Source organism: Pelophylax lessonae (assembly GCF_965119305.1).
Source record: "Pelophylax lessonae genome assembly, chromosome: 3".
NCBI classification, from domain to species: domain Eukaryota; kingdom Metazoa; phylum Chordata; class Amphibia; order Anura; family Ranidae; genus Pelophylax; species Pelophylax lessonae.
In genome coordinates, this window is record NC_138770.1 from 505,770,842 (window position 1) to 505,789,169 (window position 18,328).

Below are 18,328 nucleotides of genomic sequence, written 5' to 3' on the forward strand. Positions count from 1 at the left end.
GTCAACCTCTAGCAGTACATTAAGCAATACAAGCAGTTCTAGTAATTATATCTGTATTGGCCAAACCAAGCATTTTTCTATGTTTTAAAAATTTTTTTATGGATTTGCGGATTTTCTTATCTACATTGTTGCCACCATCCTTCCTTGGTACCAGTAAAGTCCAGTAGGTTTCTATTTGTTTTTTGGCTGAATTCTGTGCATAATTAAACCAACCATTTTAAAGTAAACCTTTGCCATGACCACTGAAACACTTTAACTCTTAGAACTCTGCAAAGGGCTGTTACAGTGCAATCTTAGATTTTAAATTAATTAGGGAGAGCCAGGAACAGATAGTAGATGTCAATCACCACTCACTCTCCCTAATTTTGGTGTCTGCACTTTTAAAATGCCCATGATTTCTCCTAAGCGTAACTGCCTTCCAAGAGGTAACGTGTCCTCCCTGTATCACTAGAGTTCACTTGCCGGTTTAGATACCATGTCAAGGAAAAAAAGAACCCACAACCAAAGCAGATCTGCACCATCCTGTGGGGTAAATTCTACGGCCTGTCAGGGAGATCAATCAAGCTTATAAACAGACTGAAATTAAAATACTGCAGTGTCACAGATGTGATATGGGAGAGAGCAGGATGAGTAGATCAGGCAGAAAGGCAACCTAAATGCTCTGGCTGTAAATTTCCACATTAAACTGCTGCTCTAAGTCTGGTCTCTACGGATAATGCCTTAGGCGTGAAAAAAAAATCAGAGAGAGGCCCTCATGTGGTCTGTTGTTTGGATCAATAAAGTTAACCAGGATCAGATTTCGTGTGCAGCTATCATCATATTCTTGAAAATTATGTGGCTTAGAAAGCCAGTAACTGTGAAGAAGTAGATGGAGCAAACCGGGAGTAGATGGAGCAACCTGCAGAAGAAGAGTCCTATTACTTGTCCCATTTCCTGTGAATCTGGCTATCACTAATGGTGGTAGTAATGTAGAGGTCACTGGGTGGAACCATAGTAAAAATAGAGGAATTCATCTGATACACTCAGGAGTGTCCGACGATGCAGATTGGCAAGAGAGTAAAAATCATGGGCTGCTGGACAGCAGGTGTTTTTGTCTCTTCATTTGAGGTCGCTTTAAGCATATGCAATTAGTTTGAGGTCCATAGCCTCACCACTGGTTCACTTTTATGCATGTTACTGTTCCTGTTTGTATTTCATCAGTCTAAATTCCTCACTTAGGAATAGGATTTCTTTAACTAAAATATATAATTCTTTTTATTTTAGTTTAGATTTATTAGATGTTAAAGGTCATTTACAACAGTGTATCCAGTTACATTTAGTTATGTCTGTTGGAAAATCCCAAGGGCTATAGAATAGTTATTAAAATGTCAAATACAAGTTTAAAGGTTTGATGGAGTTTAAAAAAGTCTGATGTGTGCAATGTGTTACAATACAATTTAAAACTATGTGGTTTTAGCCTGCTATAAAAAAAAAATAAAAAGTTATGACCCTGACGTGTTTGGTGACTTGAATGATTATGGAACCAGGCCTCTAAGGACTACATTCTACTATGAAAAAATTCCTTTCATATAACAATTGTTTAAACAATCACAAATGTCATGGAATGTTAAAAAAGTGTTTTATGTACAGTATGTCTAGCCATGTAATAAAATCAATTACAGTATCTCACAAAAGTTAGTACACTCCTCACATTTTTTTAAATATTTTATTGTATCTTTTCAAGTGACAACACTAGAGAAATGACACTTTGCTACAATGTAAAGTAGTGAGTGCACAGCTTGCATAACAGTGTAAATTTGCTGTCCCCTCAAAATAACTCAACACACAGCCATTAATGTCTAAACCGCTGGCAATAAAAGTGAGAACACCCCTAAGTAAAACATTCTCGTATTGGTCACTGGAAGTTCAACATGACACCTCATGGCAAAGAACACTCTCAGGATCTGAAAAAAAGAATTCTTGCTCTACATAAAGATGGTCTAAGCTATAAGAAGTTTGCCAAGATCCTGAAACTGAGCTGCAGCACGGTGGCCAAGACCATACAGCGGTTTAACAAGCCAAGTTCCACTCAGAACAGGCCTCGCCATGGTCGACCAAAGAAGTTGGCTGCACGTGCTCAGCGTTATTTCCAAAGGTTGTCTTTGTGAAATAGATGTATGAGTGCTGCCAGCATTGCTGTAGAGGTTTACGGGTGGGGGGTCACCCTTTCAGTGCTCAGACCATATACGCCGCACACTGCATCAAATTGGTCTACATGGCTGTCGTCCCAGGAGGAAATCCTTTCTAAAGATGATGAAAAAGAAAGCCTGCAAAGTTTGCTGAAGACAAGCAGACTAAGGACATTGATTACTGGAACTATGTCCTGTGGTCTGATGAGACCAAGATAAACTTATTTGGTTCAGACGGTGTCAAGCATGTGTGGCGGGAAACAGGTAAGTAGTACAAAGACAAGTGGGTCTTGCCTACATTCAAGCATTGTGATAGGAGTGTCATGGTCTGGGGCTGCATGAGTGCTGCCGACACTGGGGGAGCTACAGTTCATAGAGGGAACCATGAATTCCATTATATACTGTGACATACTGAAGCAGAGCATGATCCCCTTCCTTCAGAGACTGGGCAGCAGGGCAGTATTCCAACATGATAACGACCCCAAATACCTCCAAGATGACCACTGCCTTGCTAAAGAAGCTAAGGGTAAAGGTGATTGACTGGCCAAGCATGTCTCCAGACCTAAACCCTATTGAGCATCTGTGGGGCATCCTCAAACGGAAGGTGGAGGAGTGCAAGGTCTCTAACATACACCAGCTCTGTGATATCATCACGGAGGAGTGGAAGAGGACTCCCGTGGCAACCTGTGAAGCTCTGGTGAACTACATGCCCAAGAGGGTTAAGGCAGTGCTGGAAAATAATGGTGGCCACACAAAATATTGACACTTTGGGCCCAATTTCGACATTTTAACTTAGGGGTGTACTCACTTTTGTTGCCAGCGGTTTAGACATTAATGGCTGTGTGTTGAGTTGTTTTGAGGGGACAGCAAATTTACACTGTAATACAAGCTGTATACTCACTACTTTACATTGTAGCAAAGTGTCATTTCTTCAGTGTTGTCACATGAAAAGATATAATAAAATATTTACAACATGTGAGGGGTGTACTCACTTTTGTGAGAAACTGTATCTTTTACAATACCATAACTGCAATAAGGAGAAACCACCATAATTACAAAGCTAAAAATTTAATAAACCTGCAGCTGATCCAGAGAATGTGAAAATAAAAGGCATGGTCCAAAGTGACCTAACAGGGAAAAATGCTTCCTAAACTTCTACAAGGTTACTTCTTGTACACATAAATAACTGTTTATATTTAGAAAGGAAAAAAAAATAATGAGGAATAAAGTATTGAAAAAAAAAAAACACTGTATTCTGATGAGGACCCTGTTAGCATGCTAGAAGCTATACTATAAAACCTGTAACGGGCAGTTCACTTATGGCTCGCTTTTGTGCTTTTCCACTGTTGGTACCGCATGGTACGGTGTAGGAACGGTTTGGTACGGAACGGTACGGCGTTGCTTTTCCACTGCATGGAACCGAATGGTACGGCTCTCTAAAACAGTACCACCTCGATTGTGGTTCCAAGAGGTACCATACCGGTACCATATCCCACAATCCTTTGCATGCGGTCACTACTAGCCACTGATTGGTTAGAGAATCGCTGTTATCCCACCCACTTAACTTTAGTACTACTTTAGTGGAAAAGCAAACCATACCAAACCGTACCGAACCGTTCCAACACCGTACCATGCGGTACCAGCAGTGGAAAAGCAAACCGGGCCAAGCAGGGCAGAGTAGAGCCGAGCCGGTATTTGCAGTGGAAAAGTGCCATTACAGACCTGTAGATTCATATTATTATGACCTACAAATTAGGGTTTGAAAAGTTTTTTTAAACGGGGGGAAACAAACAATGAATGATACAGTAAATACAGTAAATACAAGGGTCATGTAAATATGTAATACTTCAAAAAATAAGAATAGCAGTTGCATGGTGTGTATTATACTGTAGCTGTATTAAAGCAAACAAACATTCAGTTGTATTATACATACCATCACACTTGTCGCTGGCTGGGCTTAGCTGATATCCTAAGTTGCAGGAGCATACGAAGGAGCCTTCAATGTTATGACATTTACCATTCAAGCATAAATTACCAAGCCGACATTCATCTATGTCTGTAACAAACAACGTTTGCAAATTTACAGAACTTCTAATGAATTCAAAGTGCTCCACACAAGAACATGCACTTGACTTTGGTTGCAATAAAATTTTAGCTCAACTCTTTTAGTTTCATCAGATAAAGAACTGCATTGTACCTCTGCATATTTTATAGTTCATAAATTGTTCTATCGTTTGTCTGCTGAAACCATAGAGCATTTTAACTGACAACTGTCCCAAAAGTGCCCATAAGCAAGTACCGTGTATTGTACTTGTTTTCAAACATCTGTTTCCACCACTGCATCTGTGGTCAGTGAGAAGTCAGTGAGAAGAAACCTTGTACTCATTTGCGAACAACCAAGGCGGTATGTTATAAGTATGGATTTTGCTAAATCTGATGTCAAAAATTTACCTCGTCCCTGTAGACCAAGGGACCTGTGGGGCTTCTCCTCTCTCAGGTAGGCACTGATGTCAATGATCCATTACTAAGCTCCCTCAAATGTAAGGGGAACTTCACTACAGAATATCACTAATGGTCACTGGCGACCACTTACCACCAGCCACAAACCATAGAAAACACAAGTTATTAACCACTAGTGAAAAGGGGCAATTACTTCTGACCACCAACGAAGAAGTGCACTTACCAGTGAGCACCAACATATGAATTACTTACTTCAAAGTGGGGCAATTTTTACAATCCTTTAATTTAAGGCAGATCTTACCACCTAAGAAAGAGGACACCGAACACTAATGAAAGGAGGCACTTGCCACCGATCCCAATTGTAGGGGGGCTCTACACTGACTATGAACATAAGGAGGCCCTTTAGCATTTACTGATGGTGTAAGGGAGCACTTCACTTCTGATCACCAACATAAAGGGGTACTTCTCTAACTGATTTATTTATTTATAATCAATATTATGGATACCCCAGACATACTCCCCACAGGTGTACTCTGTAAGGTGCATTGTACATTTCACACTCATAATTGCTTTACTATGTAAACTATGCTATGCAATACATAATTCTGAATGCTGCATTATATGGACTGTGCTTTCCAATATATAGTCCAGGCCACTGCACCTATTAAGATGTGCTGTGCATAGTATACACCTGTGTCATACCAGTGACATACTACAGTGTCATACCAGTCATGCTACACTACATAATACTTCATATTATGTTGTCATTGTAGCAGTAAAGAGTTGGGTATAATTGAGTGCCTCAATGTTACATCCCCAAAAACAATATGGTCCTTTTGTGCTTCTTTATGCTTATTGAGGATTATCTGTGTGGAGTTGTGCCTTCCCACTTGGCCCATTTCCTCCTCCTTTGGGACTGTTCCCCTCTTGTTTTCTGCCAGTGCTTTACTTGTTTTTCTCCCCCTTTACTTTGGGGGTGTACCTATGTCATGTGGTTTACCTATGCAAGCAGGAGATTATATATTTTTGTAATATTACAACACTTATAAGTCTTTCATTATGAATAAGTGCACAGTTGTGTTTTTTATACACCCTTGCAATTTACATTGTCTCTTTTCTTATCAGCTGCACCACTTAAGCCCCTGAGGAAGCTTAGATTGCAAAATGTGTTGGGTTATAGTGCTCTCCTTTCATGTTGACTATGTAAACCTATTGCTGGTTATGGTCTTTGTACTTTGTGTGTAACTTCATGTATTTTGATCAATTATGAGGAGGGTGCATAGGGTGCTGATTATAGACACTATAACTTTGTCATAAAAATACTTTTATCATTGGGATTCTATTCTCTTTTAATATGTATTTGTAATACCATTATGAATTTTAATTGACATTTGCTGTGTATTTCTTCCTGCAGTTGGATTTGCAAGCACCTTGAAAAACCCATACGTTGTTGTTTCTTTAGACTTACGCTATCATTATATTCACCAGTGGTGTCATGCTACAATTTTTTCTGCTTTCTTAGTTTTTGTCTGGACTACAAGTCCTTCCACAGGTGTGCAGAACTGCTCTAGGTAATCAGTGAATCTAATACTAAAATTAAATAAGCATAATCATGACTCAATATCAAACTAGCCTGAGACTCCTAACTAGAATCAGATGGGCATATTTTCAAGCACTCCAGGATACAAGAGTTCCTGTTTCTATCCAAGACTAATTCTGAATCCAGCAGAAGAAACCAGACAAATGTAAAATTCTACTGGAACATTTCATTACCAATGCACTGTTTGCTGTCAGAGGTTGATTCATATCCTGTTCGGCATGTGCACATGTATGAACCCTCCAGATTGGAGCAGTCACCATTGGCACACAGGGATGGGTCTTCTTGGCATTCATTAATGTCTAAAAATTAGAGCAAATTTAAATCAGTGTACATAAAATGAAAAGGTAAAAAATATGCAGTAAATACAATACATAGTCCAGCACAATTACAATTTTTATTCATTCTGCCTGTATATGGAATCTGCTTTTAATTTACATTTTCTGTGCTATTAATCATAGAAAATGAACAATCATGCCTATGTTTATTCACTTAAGTGATGCATGAAAATCGTTTAAATATAGTAATTTCAAGTAAAGAACACAGTGTATGAAACAATAAAGAGTGAAGTAGGGGGTTGCCATTGCTTGCCTACTTCTGAAAATTTGAATTGCTTAGAAGTAGCTGACTTTTGAATCACAGGCCCAGAACAAACATGCTTTAAGTAAGGGCCAGACTATTGTCAGAGTTTATATCTCTATACATGCTAAGGGTCTGAAACTCAGACAGCAGTAAAGTCAATCAGCATGGCAGCCAATGAATAAGTATTCTCAAAAGGAGAGATCAGTAATGGTATCCTCTATGAGCCTCTAATGATAATGTCACTTTAAAAAGCAGCCATCCTTCTAGCTGCATGTAGTGCGTGGTATTTAATTCTTATAGATCCTCAAAGATCACAACAAAGACTCTGAAGTTGGGTTTTAGTTGGTTTCTAAAAGCTTAGAAATGCTCAATGTATTTTTATATTAGTAGAGTGTATATTACAGTATATTAGAAAAGTCTGCCAGTATTCTGGTGCAATAGAAGGAAATAAGAAACAAACAAAAATTGTAGTGCCTCTGTTGTCTTTGAAGATGAATTTATCCATGATGCTTGTAACTACAGAGGTTATTAGGGGTTGCCTGAAAGTGCTTTTTTTGCTTGTTCAGAGCATTTAAATACTTTATTGCACATAGTCTGGGCACATGTTTACATTAGGTGTTAGCAATGGCTCTGTGAACAGAGGGATTAGAGAACTCCATACTGCTGACAAGATGCAGGACTTAGGTAAAGGATGTGGGACAGGATAATGTGGCATTGCTGTGAGGAGAGAGGAGTAATGGAATAGTAGGAAGCTCTGCGGACCAAAGTAGAGAATACTAAATCAAGATTCATCCTCTAGTTCCACGAGCCAAGAGGAAGATACTACATTTTCTCCTGAAATGAGAAGACTTTATACATACTGCCATCTAGTCCTACATATAAAAATGATATAACAGTGAAGTATGCTTTGTTTAGTTTCAACTTCCCCATATCACCGATAGACCTAAAAAACGTCCAATGCAATATTTATTTTGTAGATGTCTAGGAAACCCTCACAAAACACAGTAAAAACCTTTTCTAAACAGAATGATTATTATCAATAGCATTTTCAAGATAACGGGACTCAAAAAAACAATAGAACTAAAGCCAGTATGTAACTAACAGAGCCTATTGTGTGGTCTTTATCTCTCTTTTGGAAAACAATAAAGTTTGGACACAGATGCTAAAAGTCACAATTCTTCTATTTGCATACACGTACCATGAAAGCAAACTTACCAAAGCATCTGCCATTAAATCCTCTATACCCTTCAGGACAAGGCATACATGCATATGATCCTGGGTTATTGACACATCTGTCATAAGGACAAGTAGTGGGAGTCAGACATTCATCAATATCTGTTTAAAAAAAAAAAAAAAAAGTTAAGCTGAATTGTTATACTGTGTTTCAAAGAACTAACTAAGTTACCAAGCATCATTTGAAAAAGCTAATAAAGCTCAAATATCTGATAAAACTGTATAGTAAAGATTCAAAAAAAAAATACACTATGTAAAATCAGTTTGTAAATGTAATTTATTTAAAATGTAACTAAACAAGTCAATGGCATAATATGTTTTATACCTAAATTATTAAACCAGAGGAGGGTTTTAGTTTCATGATTTTGCTGAAATGGGCTGCGTTCTGGAATTATCTACATTGACCTTACACTTGCACCAATAAGAAAGTTTAAAATACTGGTAGATAACTACAAGACAAAAATAAAGTGTCACTAAACCTATTAAAAAATACTCATATTCAGCAACTTTACTGGAAGCCACTTGTGTCTGTTATAATGGTAGCCTAGGACAGTGTATCATTTACAGTAAAAAAACTTTAAATCCTGCACAACCACATGTTCCATTCCAAGAGTGGCTATGTTTACTCTACCTGGTCCCCAGTGTGTTTGGAAATGAAGCCCTCCTCTGCTCACTCCCTAAATGTGCTAAAGTAATATTTGCTGGTGCTGGAGACCATCCCTTGCTGCTGATTGCCCACAGGCTTCAGAGTGACAGCAGGGGCATTAATGCAACTGAGCTGAGCTTCTGCACTGCCCCTGTGTCTTTAAGGGTGAGTGGGCTCCCTCCATTTATTATTTATTTATTGCTGTGTGCACCCCACTCTAAAACTTTGTTTTAAATTGGGAGTAGTTTAAATTTTTGTATAGCTATGGAACAGTCCAAACTCACTGAATTATACTTTTGATTCAAAACAATTTAGAAGACTTACAATTTTACCAAACTATATCACAGCAACTGTTTAGCAAAAATGTAGATAGCGCTGCATATAAATAAAATCTGACCATTCTAAACCTCCAAAGTAATGTTTTTTTTTCCCCAACCCATATATCTCTCACTTTTGTTATACAGCTTGGCCTGTAAAAATAAAAGAACTGCTAGAGGTTCAACAGGTATAAAAAAAAAAAAAAGGGGGGGGGGGCAGAAAAACACAAATGACAGTGTTAATGTTATTGAGAGACCACACAATCTATGTCATTTAATTTTGTCCATACTTCCACATTCATTATAAATACCCAAAAGTGCAATTTTCTATATGGCAGTCCACAGACTAGTAAAGAGAGGGCCCACACTAGGAGCCAGTCAAGCTCTCCTTATTGTTTGACAAAGGGTGGAGCCCCAAAACACATAACCACGCCCCTTCTGAAGTGACGCCATCACCTAATCCCAGCTGAGATTGCCAAGCAAGCCGAGAAGCCCCCGCTCTACCGCATTCCCCAGCCACAGTGTTCCTGTCTGCATCTGCCCAGCAGCTTCCTGGCCAAACTCTGCATTTTTAGAAGAGTGCCAACGAGTCAAAAACACCCAGACGCCAATGGACACCACGCTGCCGGCTTCTCCACTTTCCAGTGCTTCTATCTCACCACCAAGCAGCTTCCCGGTTGATCTCTGCACAACACCAGCTGCTTGCCTGAAGATCTCTGGTAGAGATGTCAAGACCTCCACAGATGACAAACTGACATTTCCTCCATTACATGTGAGTTCAATATTTATTCATTACCTAATAGCTATTTCCAACACTCTACACTCAGATAGAGGCGCCCTCAGTTTTTTTCTGTCGCCAGCAGTGCTCATGTGCTTGTAGTTATCATGCTGGCAGTAAGCAGTATAACCTCATCCTTGTTCTGGCTATGCTGTCTGGCAGCAGTACATTCAATGCGTGGGAAAATGAAGATTCTATATATTCTGTTTCACGGTTGTGTATTTTGTAGAAATTTAATGCAAGCAGTTACTTCAGCAGATTGGCTATCTTTCTGAAAGTGCCCCCATCATAAAACAATATACAGATTCCACAATATCTTGTTAAATTAAGGTGGACAATCCTTTAATAAAATGTGTTTTGATGGTATATTCTATGCAACAGTAATGTTTCTTAATTGAAAAACTTTCATCCCCGCATGTAAGTATTTAAACTACTGATAAATCATTAACTAAGTAACTTTGTGAAACATAATACATATAAAATTGTGCTAACAAGCTCTAAGCAGGTGTGATCTCTGTGGCATGGTGACCATGTAGCATGCACATAGTAGACATGCACTGAAACTTCAAATGAAAAGAGCAGTCACTGTGACATTTGCCAACCAACAGATCAAGGGAATGTTGCATGGATAATCTTCAACTTTCAACAAGTTTGTTCAAGATTACAATCATCACAAAACCCAAAGCGCCAACATTTCAAAAGGTAACTTTTAATTTATCTCCAGAACCTGTCATATGCTTATCTAGCATAGATTAACGAAAAGCCAAAATGCATTTACATTTACTCATTTTTCATATATTTAAAGGCAGGCATACAAAATAGCATGAAAGTGAAAAAAGAAAACAATGAGAAAATATTTCTTTAACAAGCAGCCAGTGTATATAATCTGACAAGCACCTGGATGGGTCACTACAGTATGAAAGAAACATGCACTTAACAAAGCCACTGTGTACACAGAACCCTCTTATTATGCCAAGCAAGTAAAGCAGGCCATAGATTTTGAGATTTTCTTTCCCTCAACCACAGGTTGACTGTGTTGATGGGGGAATCCCTCCTGTGGAGCTATTGTGGGGAAGCGGGGAGCCGTTCCTGCCAGGAGAACACAATGATGACTGCTAGCGGCTGTAGCTGCTTGCAATAATCACATGCTTAAAATCCAGAATGCTGGTTGTACCAAAGTCAATTGATGAATCAGGTTGGATACAATCAGCCTGCCCATAGATTACCTGAATCTCGGCCAGTCCCTGCTGAACTGACCAAGATTCAAACCATCTGTGGTCGGCTTAAGACTTATCGTTACAACAAGCATTTTTAAGCTGCAGCATATGAAATCATGTATAGCAACAATAATGATATCAGTATGTACCTCATGCTGGCATTGTTCCTTCATGAAATGCAAGTGCAAAATAGATAACAGATATAAGATAGCCCCCATAACAAATAACCTTTAGTTGGAAGCTGGAACATGTGCTGATTAGTGAATCAGCATTGTCTAGTGAATTAGCCGTACATACACTATCTTAGTTGAGCCCAGCTCCACAAGCACTATGTGAAAAATGTAAATCCTGTGAAGTTAGACTTTGGTTGTTTTAGAGTTTTGTGTGCACATCAATGTGCAACAGCATATGTACATTTTCTTTAGTAAATTAGGCCCATGCTGTGTCGGTATGGGAGAACAAGCCTCAAGCCATGCATTGCACACACATTTCTTTTTTACTTATTTATTCATATAATTCAAGGCTTTCAAATCAATGATCAGATGTTCCACTAGAGAAAGGGTCAAACAAATATGTCAAGCAGAAACTAATGACTAATTTTACGGTTTTCCATTTACCTTCACATTGACCTCTCCTGTTCATGCGGAAGCCGCTGTCACAGTATTCACATCGGAAAGAGCCAACAGTGTTAATACAGAGACCATCAGGACATGCATCTGGTCTCAAACATTCATTCACATCTAAAGTCAAAGAAAATGATACATATTTAAACAATTATATTATAAGACCTTTCACTTCAGTTTCCAGCTGACATGATTTTCTAAGATTTCCAAAAAAAAGTAAATGTTGCTTTGTTTCAATATGGCAACCTGGGGTCTTCTCTACACTGTCTGCCTACAGAATGCCCCCAAAATGTTCTTCTAGTTTGTGTGATTAGGAAATTGATTTCACCAACAACTAAAGGCTCCTGTATCACAATTTAAACAAGTACCCAATCTAGTTAATAGGTGATCCACAAACCTCATAAAATAAACCAAAAAACGTTCTTTACCTTCCCTGATTCAGCCAGATCCTCTTATATTTGTATCTCATATGTTCCCCCTTCTAGACACCTTCTCATGGTGAGAGGGTTTTTAGAAGGACAAATAATTCTTCCAAATTAAAAAGCAGTGGGCAGGATTAGGTGTGGCCAGGTGCTAATTGAAAAACTGAAGATTTAGGAATCAGCAGTGACAATGCTGATAGCCACACCCCTGCAACATCTACTCCCACTATAGAGTCACATGAGAGTGGCGACTCTGCACTGAATTCAGGAGCAGTGCAGCATCGTTCCCAAACCATCACAGGAAGCTGCATTAGGTGGAATTCATTGGCAGGCTCAATAGTTATTTGAAGAACATTGCAAGGCTGCAGCACAAATGTTATTTTTAATGGGATGCCATAGTTTTATGTAGTTGCAAATAGTTACAGAAGATCATGATCTTTCTTTGTCCTTTTGATCCTTCCTTGTCTTTTTGTAACAGTAAAAAAAGTTTATTTTGCTTACTGGAAGTCATGGTTTATGCTACAAGTATAAAATAAACTCATTCTTTTGCTAACCATTGGTATGATGACTTTATATTACATACCAGTGCAGTCAGTTCCCTTTTCATTGGCCATGTATCCTGCTTGACAAATACATAGAAAACTTCCATCTGTATTTTCACAGCGCCCCTGTGAGCAGAGCACGCGATCCTGAGAGCACTCATCAACATCTAAACAAAAAGATCTTTATCACATAAGAGAAATACTAAAAAATGTTATCTGCACATTTTGTCAGTTTCTTCTTTAATTGGGCTAAAATGCTGCCTGGCACACAATGTGAAACAAAATAAAGTCAACCTGTCAAGAGAAAAGAATAGAGCATTGCTGACCTCTGTAGCAATCTTAAATAGTTTGAGTCACTGACTCAAAAAAGTATGCAAATCAGGGAAGTTACTAATAATCAGAAGTCTGCATACTTTCCAGGCCATTGTTTCAAACACTGAAGCAAAAAGACCAATAAAACAGTCAGATAATTAGCATTTTTAGAAGAAGATTACAGCAATTGCAGCCTCCTAGCTTGCCTAACGACAGATTTCCTTTATTTCTAAAGGATAGCTGTACTTTTCATGGTATTTTAATGTAAATGCCATGATGTCAAAAATTAATATGCCTATGAGATTTCTAAACAACACAACTCTATAAAGCAGAATCCACAACAGTGGATACTTGATAATTATTAGAAATACTTACTAGATGAAAAAGGTTTCAAATATGGCCTTTGACATCGTCAAACGGTTGCTCAAAATATTCAGTAATGCTACAGAAGACTGTCAGAACTATGGATATAGTGTATGAGATGGACAAAGAGCTCAGAGAGGTGTGGTTAGTGATCAGGTATAACGTAGTCAGAGACTGGGGACACATTATGAGAGACATTGGAGATCTGGAGATCATTGCAATTATATCCTCTTTAAATATGCTCCCTCATTTGTGCTCCTTACAGGCCCTTATAAATTGGTGTTCTGCACAGAAAGGGCCAGTAAGGATGGACTTTTGTTTGCTTCAGAACTTCTTCTCTCCCCATACAAGTCTATGGTAAGTACAAAGTAGATGATTTAGGTCAAATGCAGGTCAACTATACCTGCAATAAAATCTGAATAATCTCAAAAGCATCTCAAATTGATGTTAAAATCATAACCTTCCCTAAAAATGCTGCTAAACTTTTGTAGGAGAAACAAAATATTTAAGCTTACAGTGTGCGAGAGGCCTTAAAGATCAGGAAAAAATACATAACAGCAGAAAAGGGAATGAATAGACCAGAAAAGGTAATAAAATGTTAAACCAATAAATCCGACCATTTAAATACCAGAAGCCAATCTAATAAACGCTTCTATAGCAGCAGTTTTGGATGTGTGGGCACAGTAGTACCATTTGGCAGTTGTTCTTGTAACGTGACGCAGAGGTACAGTTTAGAAATACTTCTCATACTGTTGATACTAAGTAGGAAAAATACTGAATACTGACTCTACGGGTTACACATAAAGTACCAAAATGCCAGAAGATGGGGACCAAGTGTTTATGTTTTAAAGTACATGTACACACCATTAATGTCCTAGACCCTTGTTTCCAGCAACAAACGATTGGCAAATACATATTACCACCATAGGGCAGAACAGAACTGTGCAAGACTGGACCTGGCTAAGCTTCATTAACAAATATTACATTTTCTTTTCATTCATGTTGTTTTCTCTTTTATTTATATCTAGATTCCATTTTACTTTTATTGATTTTTATCCTCTATTATTTGTACATAGAGCAAATTATGCTGTGTTTTCATCAGTCATCCAGCTATAAATTTGGCTATAAACATTCTAGACTGCAATAGAATATTTAGTTCTAATTTACAATGGACTCTGGGGGAAGCAGTAAACTCAAACTGTCTACCAGAAAGGTTACCACAGTTTACAGACAGAAACCATGCATCAATAGACACAAAAACATTCTGTTTACTGTGAATTGCATATGGATGCCACATATGTTCAGTATGATCCCTAAACCTAGATGCATAGGTATGTATATATATACAATTGGGGGGCTGCTTTGTTCAGTACATTTTAGTAGGATAACCAAAAGATGAAGAACTAGGATGAAGTAGATGATCAACTACAGAAGTTATTATCAGAATTTAACAGTGTTACAATAACTGTTCCCATGTTCATTGTTTCTGAAATCCTGTTATCACTTCTTCCATGAAAAGAGACATTTTGTCGTGCGGCTTATGCAAACTGCATAGCATATGGCAGAATAAAGAAGGACAGAGAATCTAACTTGTCTAATGAAAGTAAATCTGTAGAGAATATGTCTGAGAAAGTTTGCATTTATTTCAGTCATGGTGGGATTTATTTACTAAAACTTGAGAGTGAAAAATCTGGTGCAGCTCTGTATAGAAACCACTCAGCTTCCAGGTTCAAGCTTAATTGAACAAGCTGAAGTTAGAAGCTGATTGGCTAACATCAACAGCTGCACCAGGTTTTGCACTCTCCAGTTTTAGTAAATCAACCCCAGTATAACTGGTAGTATTAAGTCACATTCAATTGGACTGCATTGTTGAGACTTTTTGCCACTCATATAAGTTGGTTTTCCAGTTCTAATGAGTGTCAGGGATAAATCCTAGCATTCCTATTCTATTCTATATAAGGCCTGGTTTACAATGGTGGCCAGGGATTGTAAAAATATGTGGTTAAATTGTGGTATCATCGCCTCTGACCGACTGCCTTAACTGCAGCATGGTGGCCAGGGTCGGTCATACACACTCCATGGTAACAATTTTACCCCATATTGTGTTAGGCAGCTGGTGCCATTGCCAAATGTGACACATTAAAATAAATTGGACCATGCCACAACTGTGTCTAATGCATGCTGTTATGGCACTGTGTGGTGGGCTTTTAATGGTTACATCAATTGTCCAGGAGCCTCTGAGCTGTTAACTTCCCTAAAAAATAAAGCGATTCACCGCAGATTGCTTTCCAGAGCACACCAAAAGTTAGAGGCGATCCACCTCAGTCACCTTAATCCAAAGACTATGGTGCAGGGCTTGACAAATTTGCCTGAAATCTAGGAGCCAGATAAAAAAGTTAGGAGCCAGTTTTTTTTTTTTTTTTAAACTAACAACCAAGCTTTATTTAATAAAACGGATACTAAATTTACACATAAATACGACTAGAACCCCACTCTACTCTATAGCGCAATTGGATGGAAACAGACTGTCTGTCTCTTTCCATCCAATGCCATCTGATCCGATCCACAAGGTGGATAGAAAATAGAACCACCATCCGTCTGTTTTTGGCGGACAGGATCAGATGGCGGCAGATTACCGCTCCAGAGAGGAGAATGAAGGGTCCGAACAGGTCTGCCTGAAAAACTGACAGGCGGACCTGATCAGACAGCCCGTGTGAAAGGGGCCTCGGCTGTGGCATGGCGATGAGGAAAAAAAAGATTATATATATATACATAATTTTTTTTAATAATAATAATTGAAAAAAAAAAAAAGAAAAATTACTTTTTATTTTTTTTTAATAATTAAAAAAAAAGAAAAAAATTATTATTATTTATTTATTTTACATTTAAAAAATAAATTAATAATAATAACCACACTCCCTATCCACTTACCTTTAAGCAAAGATAACTGGACAGGGAGATGAAGCCTGCAAAAACTTCCCTCTCATCTCCTCTTAGGAAGGAGATGGGAATGCATTAACAGGCAGTGGAAACAGTCATTACTCCCGGCCACCACAAGAGGGCACCAGTTCCCCAGCCTCTCTCATCTCACAGAAGAAGGTCAAAAAGCCGGGGCCTCAATTTTCGGACGGCGCGGAAGTCCGTGCACTCGGGGAGGAGGTGGGGGCGCAAAAGGGACAGGACACCTCCTGCAGGGCACCCCAGGCGCCAGGTCGCTAATTCTAGTCGCAAATGCGACCTGGCGCCCAGGGTTTGTCGAGCCCTGCCATGGTGTCATGTAATGTGGCAGGGCAGATGACTGTCCAAAAACATGACAGAAGATTTAAAAGTCTATGTTCTATTGCCATTATCCATTCACTATGGTGTCCCAGACTTAATTTACCTTCATTATGTGTTATCCTTTAAACACTGAAAATGTGCTAAGGCCAAAAAAGATCAGCCAACTTAACTTTCTGTGCAAATTTTTCCTGCCGAAAAAAAGGCTTGTACTGTACAGGGTCCGTATAAGGGCAGTAGGAATGCACAACCTTTGCTGCGTAGCTTCCTGTCTCTGTTTCCCACATCAAGGATCACATACATCCAAGACTGGATTAAATCTTATTGGTAGCTGTGAGACAATAGCATATTTATTTATTTAGATTTTTGATTTTGACTGGTAGCAAAGAGGGTACATTATCTCGCATTCCAGAATCACAAGATTATGATAAAAGGAAGTGGGGTGTACTGATGCAGAACAGCCACAGTAGCTCTCAACTGCTTAGCAGATACAATATACTACCTTAGGCATCTCAAGGTTTAGGCTTCATGCACACTAGGCTTAAGAAAAGCCAGTTCCCTTGGCAGAAAAAAACACTCATATAGATGTTTAAAGTGTTTGTTACCCTAAAAAAAAAAAAAAAAAAAAAAAATTGATCCTGCTCCTTTAAAGCATGTTATACAGCACAGTGCTTGTGCTGTGTCATTCGGCCCCCTCTATCACCTAAAAAACCTGGCTGATCCTGACAGTTTCTGCCCTCCCTCCTGTACACTGACCATGGTAAATCATGGCTGCTGAGCTCTGACAACGTGGTCAGTGTACTTGCCTACGTCATCTACAGCCCTGCTCTCTGCTCTCCTCTGTCCTCCTCTCCCCTACCCTCCCTGCCGGTCAGCTCTTACCAATCCCGCCCCCCCCTTCCTGCTGATGCTAAAATACCTTTAGACCTCCCACACAATCTCCTCTGTTATAAAGTCTCCTTTGCCGCAGTGTACGTCTTTGTAAAAAAGATGCCTATTTCTACCAGTGCAGATTGGCGGTCACGTGACTCTTTGAGGCTCCTCTCCTCCCCGGCTGACGTCTTGGCTCTCTCCTCCCGACTGACATCAGTGGGGGAATCTCGGCCCCTCCCACTCTCGCTGCCAGATCAGGAGAAGGAGCCTCGAGGAGTCCTGTGATCACCAATCTGCCCTGTGAAATCAGGTAGAAATATTCATCTTTTTTTACAAAGGACATACATTGCAGCATAGGAGGATTTATAACAGAGGAGGTTGTGTTTAGTTTATGAAGTGGCTTAACAACCACTTTAAGTGAGTTTAGGTGTGTTTTTTTGCCAGAAAGCTAACAAAAAAAACACAAACCAGAAAGTTTTTTTTCTTCCTGCCTCTAAATACTGAGCTCAAAATATGCTTCTAATCCTCCTAATGTGCATGGACACAGAAAAACATTGAGCTGCTTCCTCAGGCAAAACACAAAACTCCTGTGGAAGCAACGATTTTTAAGCCAGTGTGCATGAAATGTTAAATCTTTAATGTTCAATTTTACTAGAGTGTACCTTTAACTGCCGTCTTTCTGAACTAGGTCTCTAAGGTCTCTAGGGGCTCCCTAATGGAAGATTGATCTCTTGCCTACACTGACCACCAGTGTAAGGGGTCACTACAATTTTCAATGTCTGTGTTTTTTTGTCTGGCCACATTTATCATTTGTTTAATATGTTGAGTGTCACTGAAGATAGTTTTGCCATATAGAAAGTCTAAATACTCTCCATTAATTTCCCTGTTATTTTACACTCTCTACAACCTAGTGATCACA

General features: G+C 38.9%; 1 protein-coding gene across 2 annotated transcripts in view; it reads right to left on the reverse strand.

Annotated features, from left to right (window-relative positions):
• Positions 1-18,328, reverse strand: part of LTBP1 (latent transforming growth factor beta binding protein 1) — a 513,632-nt gene that overhangs the window by 76,327 nt on the left and 418,977 nt on the right. For both annotated transcript variants that reach the window (XM_082249446.1, XM_082249447.1), the window contains 5 exons: positions 12,627-12,752; positions 11,616-11,738; positions 8,023-8,142; positions 6,402-6,527; positions 4,102-4,224 (listed from right to left, as the gene is read on the reverse strand). In XM_082249446.1, the coding sequence (XP_082105572.1) occupies positions 4,102-4,224; positions 6,402-6,527; positions 8,023-8,142; positions 11,616-11,738; positions 12,627-12,752 (618 nt within the window). The remainder of the gene's footprint in view (positions 1-4,101; positions 4,225-6,401; positions 6,528-8,022; positions 8,143-11,615; positions 11,739-12,626; positions 12,753-18,328) is intronic.